The sequence below is a fragment of the Psammomys obesus genome, unplaced genomic scaffold, assembly GCF_907164565.1.
Source record: "Psammomys obesus unplaced genomic scaffold, mPsaObe1.curated_primary_1811, whole genome shotgun sequence".
Classification (NCBI taxonomy): domain Eukaryota; kingdom Metazoa; phylum Chordata; class Mammalia; order Rodentia; family Muridae; genus Psammomys; species Psammomys obesus.
Genome location: NW_026592586.1, coordinates 1,305,735 through 1,323,501, shown reverse-complemented (window position 1 = coordinate 1,323,501; position 17,767 = coordinate 1,305,735). Strand labels below are relative to the sequence as shown.

The 17,767-nt window shown below is 45.8% G+C and overlaps 1 protein-coding gene across 1 annotated transcript in view; it reads right to left on the bottom strand.

Annotated features, from left to right (window-relative positions):
• Positions 1–17,767, bottom strand: part of Kiaa0319 (KIAA0319 ortholog) — a 60,663-nt gene that overhangs the window by 28,295 nt on the left and 14,601 nt on the right. The window contains exons 4-11 of the mRNA XM_055614503.1: positions 15,833–16,608; positions 11,736–11,925; positions 9,448–9,546; positions 7,616–7,713; positions 5,688–5,775; positions 3,490–3,582; positions 1,398–1,530; positions 85–313 (exon numbers count right to left, since the gene is read on the bottom strand). Coding sequence (XP_055470478.1) covers positions 85–313; positions 1,398–1,530; positions 3,490–3,582; positions 5,688–5,775; positions 7,616–7,713; positions 9,448–9,546; positions 11,736–11,925; positions 15,833–16,608 — 1,706 coding nt within the window. The remainder of the gene's footprint in view (positions 1–84; positions 314–1,397; positions 1,531–3,489; positions 3,583–5,687; positions 5,776–7,615; positions 7,714–9,447; positions 9,547–11,735; positions 11,926–15,832; positions 16,609–17,767) is intronic.

Here is a 17,767-nt window from a genome sequence, read left to right as displayed (position 1 = left end):
AGATAGATAGATAGATAGATAGATAGATAGATAGATAGATAGATAGACAAAAAGAGAGAGATGCAGGCAGGATGGAGGACTTGCCTGCATGACCATCTCTTTGCTCTCACCGCCAGGGCCTGGGGACCACTCATAGAGGACAATCTGGTGATCATCACTGCTCTGGTTTCCATTCAGAGTGATGGTGTTTTGGGGTAAGGTTATGGTCTGATTTGGTCCTGCACTGGCAACAGGTGGATAGTCCACAGGACCACGGATGATGAGGGTTGCAGTGGTGGAGTTGATCACGCCATCCGAGTCTGTGATGGTCAACCTATAAAAGAGAGAAGAAAGCTTTTACAGCAGAGACTATGCCACAGCTGAAAGTACATGGTCACCTTAGCATGCTCAGACTAACCATTCTCAGAAGAGATGAAAACAGAAACTTGAGAATGAGCTAAGAAAACATACAGGTCAGAGGATAATAATCTTTGCTTCTGTTGCCATAGATTCATTTTATTTTTGAGTCATAATACATTTTCACATTAAGGTTTAGCTTTCATGAACTCTTTGAGATGCTAAGTGGAGAAAGTGTTCCCTCCAGGCAACCTAGAAGCTTCTCTAGACCACTCAACTCATCCTAAGAGTTACCCCTCCCCATAGCACCACCAGGCATCCCTCTCCAACAACCCTTGGCAATAGTGTTACCAGGAGCCTTTTCTGCCTTCTCTCTTAAGCATTTGCTGACTTATGAATTCTGGCTACAAAGCAACCCAATATCTAAATTCATTTCTAGAGGATTTCCCACAATCACGTTTCCAGGATACTCTTCGCACAGCGTGTTAGGGTTAAGCATTTTCAAATACACAAAAATGTTACACCTATACACACCAAAAAAGAAAAGAAAAGAAAAAACTGCCCAGGCGCTCCTGTACTGAGATGATCCCTCCTGTGGTCCCAAGAACAGCACAATCTCCACTGCCTCAGTTTACCCTTGGTGGGGGCAGGGAGCAGGTGGGCTCTCTGTGAGTTAAGCTTGTAAAGATGAATCGAGAACAAGCTCAGGGTAAACTGTGTATCAAGCGCCATCTGCATCTTCTGAGCTTTCTTTCACACATCCCGAAAAATAGAGAGGGGGGCAAGCTCCAGCTCCAGCTTTGGCCACAAACCAAGCCCCTGGGGTCTCTTTCATCAGAACTGTAACAAAAGTTAGGAAAAAAGAAAAAGGCCCAAAGTAGCATGTGCATCTAAATACCATACTGTTCAGAGTGCTCCTGTTTAGGTCATGGATGAAGGGGAAATAATTTATTTCCTCCTGCTTCGAGATATGTTGCTTTTTATTTTTATAGAAAGCATCAGTTTCAAGAAATAGTCAAAAGAGAAGTCCTGGGTAAACACAATGAAGGGAACCCACTTACCTAAAAGTGTAGTTACCGGGCTCTAGATTCGACAGTCGTAAGAGCGGGGCATCAGCCAGAATCATGTCTCCTAGGAAGGGCCCATCGACTTTTTCCCAGTGGTACCTCACTATTTTAGTGTCATCTGTACTTTCTACAAAGACGAAAAAAACAAAATCCAGAACCAGTTATGGGAATAGAGAGATAAAAGCTTTATAATTTACTGAATACTTAGTAATGTGTTTAGTATAAGCAGTCACACAGATCTCTACGGTACATATTAAATTGTCATCACGATGTTCTTTTAGGCTTGCATAGGTTTGAGCAGGGCTGTTCTAACTTGCTGAATATTTAGGATGCAGAGTGACAGGTGCTGGAGCACAAAATGCAGCCCCTTGAAATCCAGCTCCTACTCACGTTGGTGACAGGTGACATGCTCCCGACAGCTTCATATCTGAACTAATAGGTTTCTTCACCGTATTAACGACTAAATGGAAGTCCAGAGAAAGGCTGTACCTTGCATGAAAATTTTTCCACTTTAAAGAGCAAGCCAGGGTGGGGCTGAGATGGCTCAGCAGGTAAAGGCACCTGTCACTGTGGGTGAAGACCTGAGCTTAATTGCTGGGACCCGCAAGGTGGGAGGAGAGAACTTACTACCAAAAGCTGTCCTCTGAACTCTACAAGTGTGTCACGTTGTGTGCACACACAGACACACACAGACACTGAAGGCTGGGACTGTAGCTTGGTGATACAGTACATCACTATCATGTGTGTGAAGCCCTGGGTTTGATCCCCAGGAGTGGGGAAGGGGCCCATAGCTTAGCATGGCAGTTCACCAGCATTCAGGGGACTAAAGCAGGACTATCACAAGTTCAAGGCCAGACTGGGCTACATAGTGAGACAAGCTCTCACACACACAAAAAAAAGCAGGCTGTGGGTTACAGCACACTGACAGAGTATTTGCCTAGCATCTACAAAGCCCTAGGTTCAATCTCCATATCACAAAAATAAACAAATAAATAATAAAAGAGAGCAACAATGTGTCATGTAGAACCATAGACTTGTATATACATGGAAGGAAGTTGGCTTTTCATCAGATTCATTTAGGAAAATAAGTTTATGTTGCTGGCTAATAATCCTGTATGGTTTTTGTAACTAAGCTATGCTAAATCAGAAGATTTAAAAATTGTGAGGCCATTTTCCATACAATTATTTCCATTTACAGGGTTCTCTGCCACCCTGGCATGGAGGCACAGGTTCCTATAACCCCATCACTTTGGAAAAGGTCAAAAACGCATCAGAAGGTCAGGGTCAACCTTAAGTACACGGCAAGTGTGGTGTCAGCCTGAGCTGAGGGAGACAGCAGGCAAATGAACAAGTGTGCTGTGTTTTCATGTTGTGGTGGGTGGAGGATGTGGACACGACACTGAATAAATGCAAGCAGTCACATCACTGTGATGTCTACATCTGCAGGCTAGTAGATAGAACACTCCTGAGCAACAAGCCAGGACGGCCATGGCTTTTCACTCTCAGCAGGACCTGGGATTGACTTTGTGACTGAACGAACATAAAAGCTGAGCACATCACACTGTTAAACCCTGTCAAACACTGGATGTGTTTAAAGTCTCTCCTCATTTGTATGGACACACAAGGTTATACTCTATTTAAAGTGTAAACTCTGAAAAAATTAGTAAGCGAAATACTGCCCACTCTCACTGAAGCCAACCCCACTCCTATTTAAAGGGTCTGTCCAATTGCTAATATTATGAATGCTACATGAATCTTTAGTAATTATTTGAATTACAAATCAAATATCTGACCTAAAAGAACATCATATTTGTTTGTTTGCAGTTTATTTTAGACAGCGTTCCGGGTATCCCAGGCTGGCCTGGAACTCCTGAAGCAGCTAAAGATGACCTTGATTTCTTGATGCTCCTGCCTTTGCCACCTATGTGGTAAGATTACAGAAAGGCTACCACTCCCAGCTGGAAGCCGAGGACAGAAAGACACAGGTTTATCATAGGGTAACTGTTCAGTCTTCTTGGCCTTGCTACAGAGAGCGCAATCTGATAGCACAAACAAGGGACGCCACCAAAACCTGGAGGATACGCACGGCTGCCATCAATCAGCGCTGAGGTCAAAGGCACGGTGAGCTCTTGAGTCCGGGGAGAAACAACAGCTATGGGTGGCTGGTTGACTCGAGTGGCTGCGGGACAGAAAACAAACAAACAAACAAAAGAACACAGCAGCTATGTCTGCATCACACAAGCTAGTCATTCACAAGCAAAGGCACCCTCTTCCGAAAAGCTTTCTCTAAACACCCTGTAGAGGCCTTCCTCTTCCGGGGTCTCATCTGTGGAAAACTGTCAACTTTGAAATCCCCCCTGTGGATTCTGAACTTGTCTCTCAGTTTACATTTCTATATATGATCCCAGATTCAAGAGGTGAGTTATAGCATGTGTGCAGGGAGTACAGAAAAGGAAGGCTATTTTGCAGGGTGGTTTATCCCAGAGTAGCCTCCAATTCACTATGAGCAATCTTGAAGTCCTAATCCCCCTGTCTGTGCCTCAAAGGTCCTAGGATTACAAGGTGAGTACAGATGTATTCAGTGCTAGACAAGCCCTCTGCCAACTGAGCTACATCCCCAGACCATGAGCAGGATCTTAAATCCTTGACTGAAGGTGCTCCCACCATTACTAGAGTTCAACTGTAATAAAGTAGACTGTGGGAAAGGTAGAGCTACTGGACCCCAGAGAAACGGGTAGGAGATGGAGTTGCTGTAAACATGATGATGCAGGCCAGTGGCTCAGCTGAACTGATGGATAAATGGGAGCAGGGGACCAGGACATTGAGCAGGGTGTGCCCGCTAGGACCAAAGGTCATCTCCTCTAATCCACAGGAATACTCTGCACTATGACCCACGGATGGGCTTTATAGCCCATAACGCGCAAGTGCCCCTCATTCTCTAGGATCACAGATGAATGTGTTTGAACTATCCATGCTTCTACATGAAAGCTGATTCATGAGGAAAGAAAGTGGAGGGAGTAAGTATCGGACAGGGAGGGCCAAGGTGCACTTGTCATCATTTGCGAAGAGCAAGCAGTTACCTTGTTTACTTGAGTAGCCATGTCAAGCGAGTGCTAGAGTTATACAAAAAGCAAAAGAAAACAAAGACAGAAAGACCAAACATAATCCTTGCACGTGCTCCCAAATGCTCAGCTATTTGGATACTTAGTCTCTAGGGAGTGGAACTGTTGAGAAGGATTAGTAGTTACAGCCCTGTTGGAGTAGGTGTGGCCTTGCTGGTGAAAATGTGTCTCGGGGGTGGGGTAGGGCGGGTAGTGGACTTTGAGGTTTCAAATACCTACATTAGACTCAGTACCACCACCGCATTGCCTGCCTACCCGTCTGCCTGTGGATTAGGATGAAAACTTTCAGCTATTCCTCCAGCACCAGACCATGCCTGCCTGCCTGCCTGCTGCCACCATGGTAACCAAGCAAGCCCCAGTTAAGTGCTTTCCTTCATCAGGGTTGTCTTTTAACTGTTGCCTTGATCATGGTGTCTCTTCATGGCAATACAACTCTAACTAAATCAGTATCTAAGATAAAAATAAAAAAATATGTATTAAATGTTGTCTGGTCCAAACTCCAAAAGGCAGTCCAAATATCCATAAATGAGCTCAACCTGGACTATAGGATTTCTGGTGGTTAGATAAATGCCAGCATTCCACAGGAACTTGTGAAGCCAAATCCCCTCTACCAAAAGGAGTCTTTTCCCTTGCCTCTGGCAGAAAGGGCATATGGCTACCCTGTGGTGCCTGTCGGTAGATCAAAGCCCATGCTGGCTTCTAGGCTTGCTCAGTATCACTACTACCTGTTACAAAGGCCACACTAGCATTCTAGGCCCTCTCACTTCGTCCCTACCCTAAACTCCAACTCACCAGCTTCCCTCACCCCAGCTACTCATTCTCCTTATAACCCTGCTATTCTCGTTGTTCTCTATAGTCTGTTCCTGCCTCTCTCACTACGTTTTCTCTATTCTCTATCCCTTGCTATTGTTCTCTCTCTCAAAGATAGGCCTGGTCACATCCAGTTTGCTGGGCTCTGTTCAGTTTCCTTCTTGCTCTCTCTGCTCTTGACTCTTCCAGATGTCTCTGGCAGTTCTCTCTCTCTCTCTCTCATATCTACAATAAAAACATTCTCTTCACCATACCATGGAGCAGTCATGTCGTCAGTTTATATCACCTTGCCATCCAGGTGCCAGAACTTGAGACTATCACGGCCAAGGGGCCATTCTCCCCACAGACTCACCTGGCATAACAGTGACATTGACGTCTGCTTCTCCAAATGCATCCCCACTAGAAACAGCCACTCTGAAGGCATAGAGTCCCACAGACAGCTGCAATGTGAAAACAGACACACAGGTGACCATCTAAAGACACTGGAATCTTCTACAGGCTCCCAAAAGCTAGGGAGGAAACTTCATTTTGGTCTGTCTGGGACTGCTACACATTTGAGAGCTGTACTCTAGAATACACAGGGCTTTTGCTTAGAAACAGATGCCACAGGACTTTTATCAGCAAGGGCAACAGCTCTCAGATGGGCATGTATGGAATCGTTCTGTATTTTGTTTTTTGTAGAGGTGGGTGGTCAGTGCTGAAAGTGAACCCAGGGCCTCACATGTGCTCAGCAAAGACTCTTGGTTGCACTGATCTGCAACCAAGTCTGGAACCATACATTCCTAACACACAGGTCCACAGAGTTACTGGCAGGGGTCTGGGTACCACACTTTGAGAAGCAGCTCAGTCACACAGAAGTTATGTGAGCTGGTAAGGCACCGAGACTGGTACAGCCTTGAACTGGAAGACCTTCACCTCTTAAAGAAACCAGGCCCCTGGCTATTAAGTCAGTGTGCTTCACGTTGGATCCAAGAAAACGATATGAATTTTCTTGTGTGTGGAGCAGTATTTGATAATGTATGCAACTTGAGAACTAGAATGATACTGCTGAAAACATAGAACATACCTGGTGGACACCAGAGATATCTTTAACACCATAAAATATTCAGGTAACTTTTTTTTTTTTTTACTTTGTATTGAAGGCGTGTCTATATTTTCAATTGTTAATAATTAACAGGATATTGGTATTGTCATTCCTATGATATCATCAGCCTTATATTTGTAAATACTTGTCCTTCCACACTTGCTCACACACAGACAGCCTTCTACGCCTAGAGGCAATCTAGAATTGTCTTGCTACTAATTGGTTGTAAAAAAGAGCTGACAGCAAGTAGAGGGGAGAACTTCTGGGCAGAGAGAATGCCGAAGGGGAAGAGAACAGAAGGAGGAGAGTCAGAGAGGACACAGAGAGAGAACACATGGACCACAGGGGAGCAGAGAAAGGTAGAGAGAGCTAGCCACGTGCCAGGTTGTGGGCAAGAAAAGTCAGGTTAAGTTAGATGAACTAGCTGGGAGACTGTGCAAGCAAAAGGCCTAAGCTTTAAACTATATAGAGTCTCATGCCATTATTTACACCACTGGCAGGTCTACAGAAAGTCCCACTATATGACAACTGCAAGAATTAGAACCCAGGCTTCGAGCCTACTATAGAGCATGGGCCCCCAGGCCTCTTTCTCCTGAACTGATATTGTTATGTTGTCATGCAGGCAATTCAGCTGGACTGCCCTCAGGGGCCCTTATCGTCCTGACAACTCATCACCTGCGCCAGGTGCTTGGTATATAACCCACTGCCACCCCTCCATCTCTCTCTTTTCTCTCTCTCCTCCTCTCTGCCTGTCCCTCTGATTCTCTGTCTCTCTCTCCCCCTACTCCGTATTCTCCTCTCTCTTCTAAGCTCTCCCCCTGTCTCTGTCTCACCTTTCCCATAATAAACTTCCTGTAAAACAACCTGTTGCACAGAAATGCCAAGCAATTCAAATGAAGAAAAGCCACCAAACATCTCCTCATTTAACTACCATCTGCCTGGTTGGGTTGAGCTTTATTTAATTTTTAACTTTCTGATTTTTTTTTTTTTTTTTGAGATGGGTGACCCGATCATATCACCCTAACTAACCTTGAACTTCTGGGATGAAGCAATCTTCTTGCCTTAGCTGAGACTGCAGGCACCTGCCATCATGCCTGGCTTCTTCATTTGCTCTTAATCCTAAGAGGGAATTCTGCGTTCAACAGCAAAGTCATTGAAACTGGATCCTGAGGCGTGCAACCTGCCTTGCTACTTACTTGAGAGAGGTGAAGAGTTGGTTTGTTCTCTTGTTTGATTTGACCTCGGAAGTCTACAGGGTGGCTCATTAAATGCCATTCATAGCTGTAAGATGTGCCTGAGGGCAAATCAGAAACATGAATGCTCATCAGCTCTGAGAGGTCACCTTACAACCCTAGGGGATGAGAGCCTTAAACCCACAGCAGTATCAACTGCCTTAGATGCACGAAGGTCTGTTTCCAACCCTCATCCTGGTGAGGTATCACAAGGCCTCTGTGTCTTTGTAAATAAAGAGACAAACACAACAAATTTATCGTGGAAATATATAAATGGTAGAAAATAGAGACTGAAAGTTAAACCTCCTCAACCTCACTGTTAACATTTGAAAACCTTCCTTCGAGGAAGTTTCCAACACCTGATTAACCCATAGAGTTCCTCTTTTTCTCTTTGAGGCTCTCACAATTTATCTCCGGATGGCCTTGAACTCACTACAAACACTGAAGTGTCTTTAAACTCACAGAGATCTGAATATCTTTACTTCCCTAGTGCTGAGACCAAAGGCATACAACCCCACACACAGCTCTACATACACTTACTTAAACTGTATAATCACTGTATCTTTTCTCCTTTTGATGAAAGGCAAATAGGTTCCAAGTCATTGATCTTTATAGGGGTTTCTTTCTTTCTTTTTTTTTTTTTTTTAAGTTATATATATATATGAGTACATTATCTGCATATACACCTGCTCACCAGAGGAGGACATCAGATCCCAGTATAGATGCTTATGAGTCACCGTGTGGTTGCTGGGAATTGAACTCAGGACCTTTGGAAGAACAGACAGTGCTCTTCACCACTGAGCCATCTCTCCTATAGGGGTTTCTTCATAAACATCTCTATCTTGAACTAAAGCTGCCATGAACTAATAAACCTTTAGACAGAAGTGTAGTATCTCATAAGACTGAGATGCAAATGGCATGAATGTTTCCGATTATGAAATTTTGACCTATGGGACCTGAGTGAGAATGAAATACTTCTAAGAAGAGTCTAATTAAGGAATAGTGCTCTGTCAGGCTGCACGGATGGTTCAGATGCTCTGGAACAGTAGGGCACTCGGTGAGGAGAAGGGAAGCATTGTCACGTTGGTATTGTATTTAAATTATGTAGGTGTGCATTTTCTCTGTGTGTGATGTTTGTACTCTGTGCGCGCGTGCGTCTGTATGATGTGTGTAAGTGTAGGTGTGCGTGTGCCATGGCACATGTGTAGAGGTCAAAGACAGACTCAGGTATTGATCATCTACCTTCAACTTGTTTGAGACAGGATCACTTGCCATTCACACTGGACCAGCCAAGCTAGTCAGCCTGCCTCTGCCTCCCACCTTGCCCCAGGAGTGCTGGGATTAGAGCTACAACCTACCACAACTGGCTTTCCATCAGTTCTGGAGATCTGAACACAGTTTCTCATGCTTGGGAGGCAAGCACTTTGTCCCCGAGGCACCTCCCTAGTCCCTGAGCAGCTGGTCTGGAGTGTTCTGAAAACCGCTCAGCTGTGCTGCTAATACTACAGCATCTGCAAACAAGCCCCTCTTCTCGCAGTGGAACCTTCCTGGCCTCGGTGGGTTGTCACAGACCAAGGTCTTGCACATGGCAAACTCTCCTCTCTGATACAACATTGTGACCTTCCAGCCCGACCAGTTAAAGATCATCTACTGTATTGAACTTCCTAGAAAAATATGCTACCTCAGTAAACTTTGGCCATCTCCCACTGTGGAATGCTGTGGAAAGAATGCATCAAACCAATGGTCTGTGGAGGCCTGCCTAGGGAGAGACTGCCCCAACAATGTCAAACTCTCACCTGCAGGAGGCGCAGGCTCAACAGAAGCCTTCAGATCTGCTTCACTGTCCGGTAAGGTTATTACTAGGTTATCTCCGGCAGTTACAGCAAGCGTCTTTACTGAAAGTTAATTAGAAACAGAGGGTACCATTATGTAACACAGTGCTATTAACGACATCTCCATGACATTCCTGTTCTTAGAATGGTCATTGCTCAGATAATTTTATGGCATCCCACCCAGTGTGCTCTGTTACGCTGCCAGATAGACTTTGTAAGTTTAAAACTTCCTATGTGAGTTGGCACTGTGAAGAAAATCACTCAGAACCAGCGATACATTGGGGCGCAGTTTTACCAACAGGTGGAGGACTACTGATTGAGTTTGTTTTCTCTGTTGCAACCAGCTTTTCCTGACTCTTGGTGAGCGGGCCTTATGTACAAAAAAGTCAGGAGTGCTCATAAGTGTCTCAATGTCATTAGCCACGCTGCTCAGATCCGAGAGCTCCACATAAATGGCTGCTAATGGCCTTGCTCTGGGAGCCTTTCTGACAGGAAATCCAGGCAAGCTCAGTATGAAAGTATGGCATCGATAGAGCCCTACTATGGTTTTGGAGGTTCGCCTCAATTGGGCATTAGTTTCCCTGTCATTCATATTTGGTTCAGAATAAACTATTTGTGTTGAGTTGGGATCCTAGCCCCCAAAACCAAGCTTACCAAGAGCTGTGGAAGGCTGTGTCGTTCTCATAGACACCCCAATATTCCCATATCACCATTATACCTACGAAACTTGATCCCAAGGGAAGCTTCTCTCCCTCACACAGCTTCTCTTTCACCACCACCCTCTCTTCACTGAAATCCAGGATCGGAGTCAACAGAGTAAAGGTTAAGGAGCACCAGGGAATCAAAACTGAGTAGTTCCGGTTCAGGGCGCACCTCGAACACCAGTCAGGTCTCAAGCGTAGTTGAACCATTATGTTGGTGGTGATGGCATCATTATTTTATTATTATCATTTGAGACAGAATCTCATACAGTTCAGGCTGGTCTCTTATTCCCTGTGTAGTCAGAGATGATTTTAAACTCCTGGTCCTCCTGCTTCTGTTTCCCAAGTGCTCTATTACAGACTTGCATGTCCACGCTCACCTCCAGTTCAGTCTTTGAACTGGGCTGAAGCTACAACCACCTTCATATTTAAGTTGATACTGGAAGCATCAATGCCCACTGACCTTCTGAACGATGGGTCTTATTTTATTTTAGTTTTTATTTAATGTTCTTGTTGCTGAAAAAACAAAACAAAACAACAACAAAAAAACCTGACAGGAGAAACCAGGAAGGATGGGTTTGTTCTGGCTCATACTGAGGGAGGCTACACTCCATCAAGGCAGGGAGTGCAAGGCAGCAGCAGGGTGAGGCAGCTGATCACGCTGTGTCCGCAGGCAGGGAGCACAGGGAGAAGAATGCTGGTGTCCCGCTTGCTTGCTTTTCCTTTCTGAGGCCATCTAGTCCCTGACCCATGGAATGGTGCTGCTCTAGTTAAGGCCTCCCCCAACCCCCATGAACCTAATCTACATACTCCATCCCCTTCTATCATGCCCCCTCCACCCATAGAACCAGCTCTAACCAAATTATGTCCTTTTGGTTCTTCCAAAATGTGGTGAGTCTTGTCTTCTCTTGCACACAGGATGCAAGAGATCACTTATGCTTTTGAGGGTCTCTGATGATGAGTGCTTTCCCATGGAGAGAAGCATTAGAAGCTATAGAACCCTGCAGAGCCTTCTGCCCACCATGTTTCTCTTTTCCAGCGCCAGGACAGGCTTTCTGCAGTTCCCTTATCTCCCCATTGAGAGCACCCCGAATAGAGACACAGCTGCCTTGTGTTCTTACTGAAAGTTCACTAACCAGAAATACACACGGCACCCTCTCCACTTAGAACGTGAGTTGGTCCTGCTACAGAACAGGCCGGCCTTGGGTGAGCTGGTCCACCCTACCCTGCCAGTCCCTCCTCCAGAAAGGCCTCCTGGCACTCCTGGCAGGCCAGCTAACCCCTCCCGCTGTCATAGCACCCTCTGGCAGCATTTTCCAGACAGTGTCAGGCACATCATCTCTGCACCTGTCAGTCTCCTCCCCTGCCCTATAGAGCCACAGGGGGAAATGACAGCATGCAATTCATCTTTCACTCTGGTTGCATAGCACGGCGTCTGCTAGGTGGCTCTCTCATGGCTGGGGCCAAAGGGGGAAGTAAAGCTTAAACGCTGTCACTGCTAGGTTCTGCCTCTTCCGTAAATGTCTTCTCATTACATTTTTCAAAAGTTACCTGTCCTGGAAGTAGTAGGTGACACCGGCCATGTAGGTGGCGTCATCCCAGGGAGAACTGTGCTGGTGGGAAATGTTGGCGTGCTGTGTTCTGTGCTCCATGGAGTGACTGCAAGAATGGAGCTTTTCTCCACTGTGGTTGAACTGGACTCCAGGCTGGCGGGGGAAGGATTATGGGAAGGCATTAGGACCTGTGGGATAAATTAACAAGGGTATATTGTTATGAAAAAAAGAAAGTCTATTTGGGTTGAACAATACAAAATCTGGGCATTGGATTGTTTGTGCCCACTCACTCGAAATTCATGCACTGAACTCCTAAATCCTATGAGATGGTTTTTAGGTGAGGGGAGGCAGAGCAGGTGGTCAGGCCATGGGGGTGAGAACCCTCATGAATAGTATCAGCCTTCATTACAAGACAACAGAGAAAAAAAAAAAAAAACACAAACACAACAAGACAATAAACACCTTTAATCCCAGTACTCAGGGAGGCTGTGCTGGTGGGAAGCACAGGGGAATCGATGTGAGTTTGAGGCCAGCATGGTCTACAAAGAGAGTCTGGGACGGCCAAGGCTACAAAGAGAAACCCTGTCTCAGAAAACAAAACAAGGGGGTGTGGAGTGAGGGAAGTAGGGAGGGAGGGAGGGACAGACGGAGGGAGGGAGGGAGGAAGAGAGACAGAATACAGAGGGGAAAGAGAGAAGAAGGAGAAAGAGGAGAGAGGAGGAGGGGGAAGGGTGAGAAGAAGGAGGGGCTGACATGCCCTTCACCCCCTCCAAGTCTGGTGGTGATTGGTTTTCTCTAGATATTCTGGTCAGGGTTGCTGTGGCATGAATAATGCTGCTAGCTAACAGTCTTTGCATGGAGGGAGAGATGTGTTCATTCCTCTGAAGCGCACACCAGCAGTGCAGCTGCTGGTTCGCATGCTAGGGGATGGTATGCATTACTGTTTATGCGCTTGCTCGGGGGGAGCAGCGAGCCAGCTTCCCAGGGCATCTGCCTCATATGCACCCCACCAGCCACATAGGCGCGCTGCAGCATCTCCACTAACATTTCCCCAGGCCAGCTTTTGTGGCTGCGGCTGCTGCCGCTGCTGCTTTGAAAACTCAGGGCCACGGGTCCTGGGCTACTCTCTACCCCAATTCTGTTTTTGTTTTTTTTTAATCTCTTTTTTCTAGCCACCCTAACAAGTATGAGGCGGTATTATACTTTGGATTCAACTTTTGTTTTACATGTTTATTTATCCTGAGTGCTGGGATTACAGGCACATACCACCACCCATCCTTTACCAATTTTTATTTTTTAAAGATTTATTTATTATTTATACAGCATTCTGCCTGCACACCAGATCTCACTATAGATGCTTATGAGCCACCATGTAGTTGCTGGGAATTGAACTCAGGACCTCTGGAAGAACAGTGAGTGTTCTTAACCTCTGAGCCATCTCTTCAGCCCCCAATTTTTATTTTTCTAATTATTAATTGGTTTTTCAAGATAGAGTTTCTCTGTGTAGCCTTAGCTGTCCTGGACTAACTTTGTAGACCAAGTTGGCCTTAAACTCACAGAGATCTGCCTGCCACTGCCTCCCGAGTGCTGGGACTAAAGGTGTGCACCACTGGGCCTGGCTTCCTTACCAAATTTAAATCAGGTTTTTGTTTTTGGTTTTTGTTTTTTTTTTTTTTTTCGTTTTTGTTTTTGTTTTTTTAAGATTTGTTTATTTATTATGTGTATAGTATTCTGCCTGCATGTAGGCCTGCAACCCAGAAGAGGGCACCAGATCTCATTATAGAGTCTGACTCACTATAGAGCCACCATGTGGTTCCTGGAAATTCAACTCAGAACCCCTGGAAGAGCGGCCAGTGCTCTTAACCTCTGAGCCACCTCTCCAGCCCCAGGGTTGTTTCTTATTACTGAGCTGTAAGACTTAATTGTATTTCTGCATACAATGTTGATATATGACACATTATTTACAAATACTTTATCCCATTCTATGAGTTATCTTCTCTTTCTTGATGTTGTTATTTGGGATGCAAAAGCTTTTAATTCATATGAAATAAAATTTGTCTCTTTTCTTCGTTTTTACTGTTTTTTTGTTTTGCTTTTTTTGTTTGATTTTTGTTTTTTTGAGACAGGGTTCTCTTGGTAGCTTTGGCTGTCCTGAAACTCACAATGTAGACCAGGCTTGTCTCAAACTTACAGAGATCCTCCTGCCTCTGTCTCCTGATTACTGGGATTAAAGATGTACAGCTTCATTTTTGCCGAATTTTGATGTCCTATCCAAATCATCATCATCATCATCATCATCATCATCATCATCATCATCTAAACCTAGTTATCAAGGCTTACTGCTATGTTTTTATTGTCTTAACTCATCATTTAGGTCTTTAGCACACTTTGAGTTGTTTTTTATAAAGTATAAACTAAGAAGACTAAAACTCTTTTTTTTTTGCACGTGTTGCTTTTATTTGTTTATTGTGTATACAGTGTTTTGTCTGCATGTAGGCCTGCATGCTTCAAGAGGGCACCAGATCTCATTATAGATGGTTACAAACCACCATGTCAGTGCTGGGAATTGAACTCAGGACCTTTGGAAGGGCAGCCAGTGCTCTTAACCTCTGAACCATCTCTGCAGCCCCCTCTTTTACATGTATTATTGGGGCTTTGAAAATGATACCCCAAACCAAAAGCAGCAAAAGTCAAGTTTCTCTGGCCTTCTCCTATACTCCTACCTGTATCTCGTTCTCCATAGGAGCTAGCAGGGTCCAAAATCTTACCTGCTATTTTTATTCTAAAAATGCTTGAAGGAGCTAGGGCGGTGGCTCAGTTGGTGGAGAGCTCACCTAGCATGGCCAAGGCCCTGAGTCGGACCTAAGCACAGCATAAACAGGAGAACCTCATAACCTCAGTGTCCAGGAGACAGAGGCAGGCCAGAGACCCAGCCTGCAAAGAATTAGAAAAATAGAAATTCTGAAAGTGCCCCATGTCCAAAGTCACGTCTTCCTGACTACTCTCAGGTCACCATCAGGGTCCCTGTGTGCTTACATTCTCTTCAAGTTCAAGCTGTCTCTCAAACAAGTAGCTTTGGAGCTCTCCAGCAGTTCTGTCCTGGTGGGAATCCAAGCCAGTAACACTTTTACCATGTCTACTTTCCTAGTAATTCTTGTTCGCCTCCCCTACCCCCTCCCTATACACTTTTAAAGTGTTGAAGAGTCATCCCAGAGTCCTGGGAACAAATGTTCCATCCCCAAGTGATACGTCTATTCCTTTTTCACATTGGGTTTCAGCACCTGTTAAGGCTGCTGGCCTGGACCTCATTGACTCATGGTTCTTTTTTTTTTTTTTTTTTTTTTTTTTCTTTTTAGTTACATTTTGGACTCATGGTTCTTTTGCCTCCACTTCCTGGGTAGTCAAGAGGACTTGGCAGTTAAGTCCTCCTTCTTTTACCACTTGGGTTTCTCAGGGAAAGGTCTGCTGGTCTCTTCCTACCCATCAACTTTGCCATGTTTTTGGCAACTTTCTAGCTACCTAAAGAACTGGTGAAGCTAGCTAGCTGTGGTAGAGGAAGTCTCCAGATATGTCTACTATGGGAAAATGTCAAAGCCTGTAGGTGTATGTGTACATACATGCTGGTTCCAGGGCCTTCTGTGAAGTCTCATTAACATTAGCCACAGAGAAGTGGTTCTCAACCTGTGGGTAGTGACCCTTTTGGGGGGACTGTCAAATGACCCTTCCACAAGGGTTGCCTACGACCATCCGAAAACACAGATATTTGCATTACAATTAATAACAATAGCAAATTACACTTACGAAGAAGCAATGAAAATAATTTTATGGTTGGGGCTCGCCACACATGAGGGTATTAAAGGAAGGTTGAGAGCCACCACAAGGTCCTTCTCACTCTAGGGAGAAGGCTCAAGGCACTCTTAGGTAGATGAGCCGGAAAGCTCATGTGCGTTTTCTTGTAAGGCTCCGACATTCATCCTCTGGCTTCAGCCTGAAGTAGTGCCCTTAGGAGAAACCAACCTGGGCTTCTCTGGCCTGAAAGAGTCTAGCCCAGGGCTCCTTCCCTTGCCCACCCCAGCACATCTCCGGCACACCCACCTCTTTTCCAGAGCTATTACTCGGTTGTTCTCGGAGCTGTAAAGTCTCTTCTCCATCCAGCCCCTCTCCTGCAGGTAAGGCAGTCGCGGGCGGGGGCCGCACACTGCTCTCTGCAGAGTGAGTGGGCCTAGAGGACCAAGTGGACTCGTTCAGGGCCCTCAGCTGCTCCTGCTCCACTGGGTGGGGCGTGGGGTCCTGCGGCTTCTCTGTGGAAGCAGCTGAGCTGTCTCCTGCAGCAGACGCATTAAAACCTCCCTCGCTGCCGGGCAGCAGGCTCCAGTCTGGGTACTCCTCGCTGCTTCTGGGGTCCTGTTGGTTGGAGGGTTGCAGGAGGCCCTGCTCCAGTTCCTTGTATTCATTGGGGTACTCCGCAGTCTCTTCCGGTCCTCCATCCTTGCCTAGAAAGGGCAAGTCCCTCCTGAGGTCCTCAAGGGAGTCTCCCCAAGCTCCCGAGGGAGAACCCCTGCCTAGCATCATGTCTCCGTAGTCCAGCTGCTGCTCGGACCTCAGGAGAGGTCTGCGCACGAAAGTGAGGTGAGACCGGATGGCGCCTGTGGCCCGGGGCTCGCAGTTCTCCTGGTGCACGCAGTTCACCAGATAGCAGCTGCCCTCAAACCACCAGGCCAGGTCACAGCTGGGCAGGTCACAGCAGGCGGCCGTGCAGTCTCCCACGGAGAAGGTCTGCGATACCCGCGTGATTCTAATGGTTTCCAGGTTAGGTGAAATGATGGAGTTGGAGTAAGTCTTCCCGTCACTGCACTGCTGAGAGCTGCCACCTGAAGACCAGAAAGGTACCAACCTTCAACACCAAAAGCCAAGCTGGTGGGTAGACAAAGGAACGGCTCAGTTCTCAAAACGAGAGACACAAATGGTCAATAAGTATTCGGGGGAAATATCCAAGTTACATCCTACACCTGGCAGCCCAGCACTTTGGGGATGGACGGTGGAGGCAGGAGGATCAGGAGTTCAAGGTTATCCTTGAGATCTGGAGGCCAGCATGGCTGAGCTACATGGGTCCTGGGCTCAGGAAACCAAATCAAACCAAAGTTCATATGCAGAATCTAGATTTAAAGATATATGACATATATGTGCATATGTGCACCCACATGTGACGTGAGAGTAGAAGGGAGACTACAGGAGGAGGAAGGTTCTGGAAGGAGGGGGAAAGAGGATAATGGCAGGGAAGGCCGGCGGACCACCATGCTTTCCCTCACACTCAGGATCTAGATTTAAATGTATCCATACATACATAATATGAACGGAAGAGCACAATCTGGGAGGAGGGATGGAAGAGGAAAGTGATGCATAAGAGTGATATACATGTATGAAAAGTCACAATGAGGACACACACACACCCCCCATGAAAGTCACGAGACAATCTATGGGATCTGGCTCTTTCCTTCTACCATGTAGATCTCAGGAAATGAGCTTAGGTTCCTGGGTTTGATAGCAAGCGTCCCCTCAACCTGCTGGCCCAAAGCCCATTGTTTTGTACTAAAGCTGTAATATAAATTATATATGGATGCACATTCCTCCATCCCTGGCTCTGCAGCCAGCAATCAACTCCCTAAAGAAGGGTCTATCATGCTATGCACCCATCCATCACACCTCTCATCCAGTCGGGCCTGCCTGTCTTCCCACTGATTCATCCATTTTTCACTCATTCAAACAGCCACCTACCTTCCCATCCATCATTCCTCTGCTCTTCCTCTTATCTGTCCATCCTTCTATCCCTCTACCTTTCTATCCACACATATTCTTTCAACGATTCATGTGCCTTTTAACCTGCACATTCTATATCTTCATATAATTCCATTCTTCTCTACTTTCTGTAGCTCCTTTTTATGCGACTTACAGTAGCCCTCATGTTAAAAACTAGTTAGTTACTGTATCTTTGTTTTGTTAATGTTATTAATAGATTTTTAAAAATCTTAC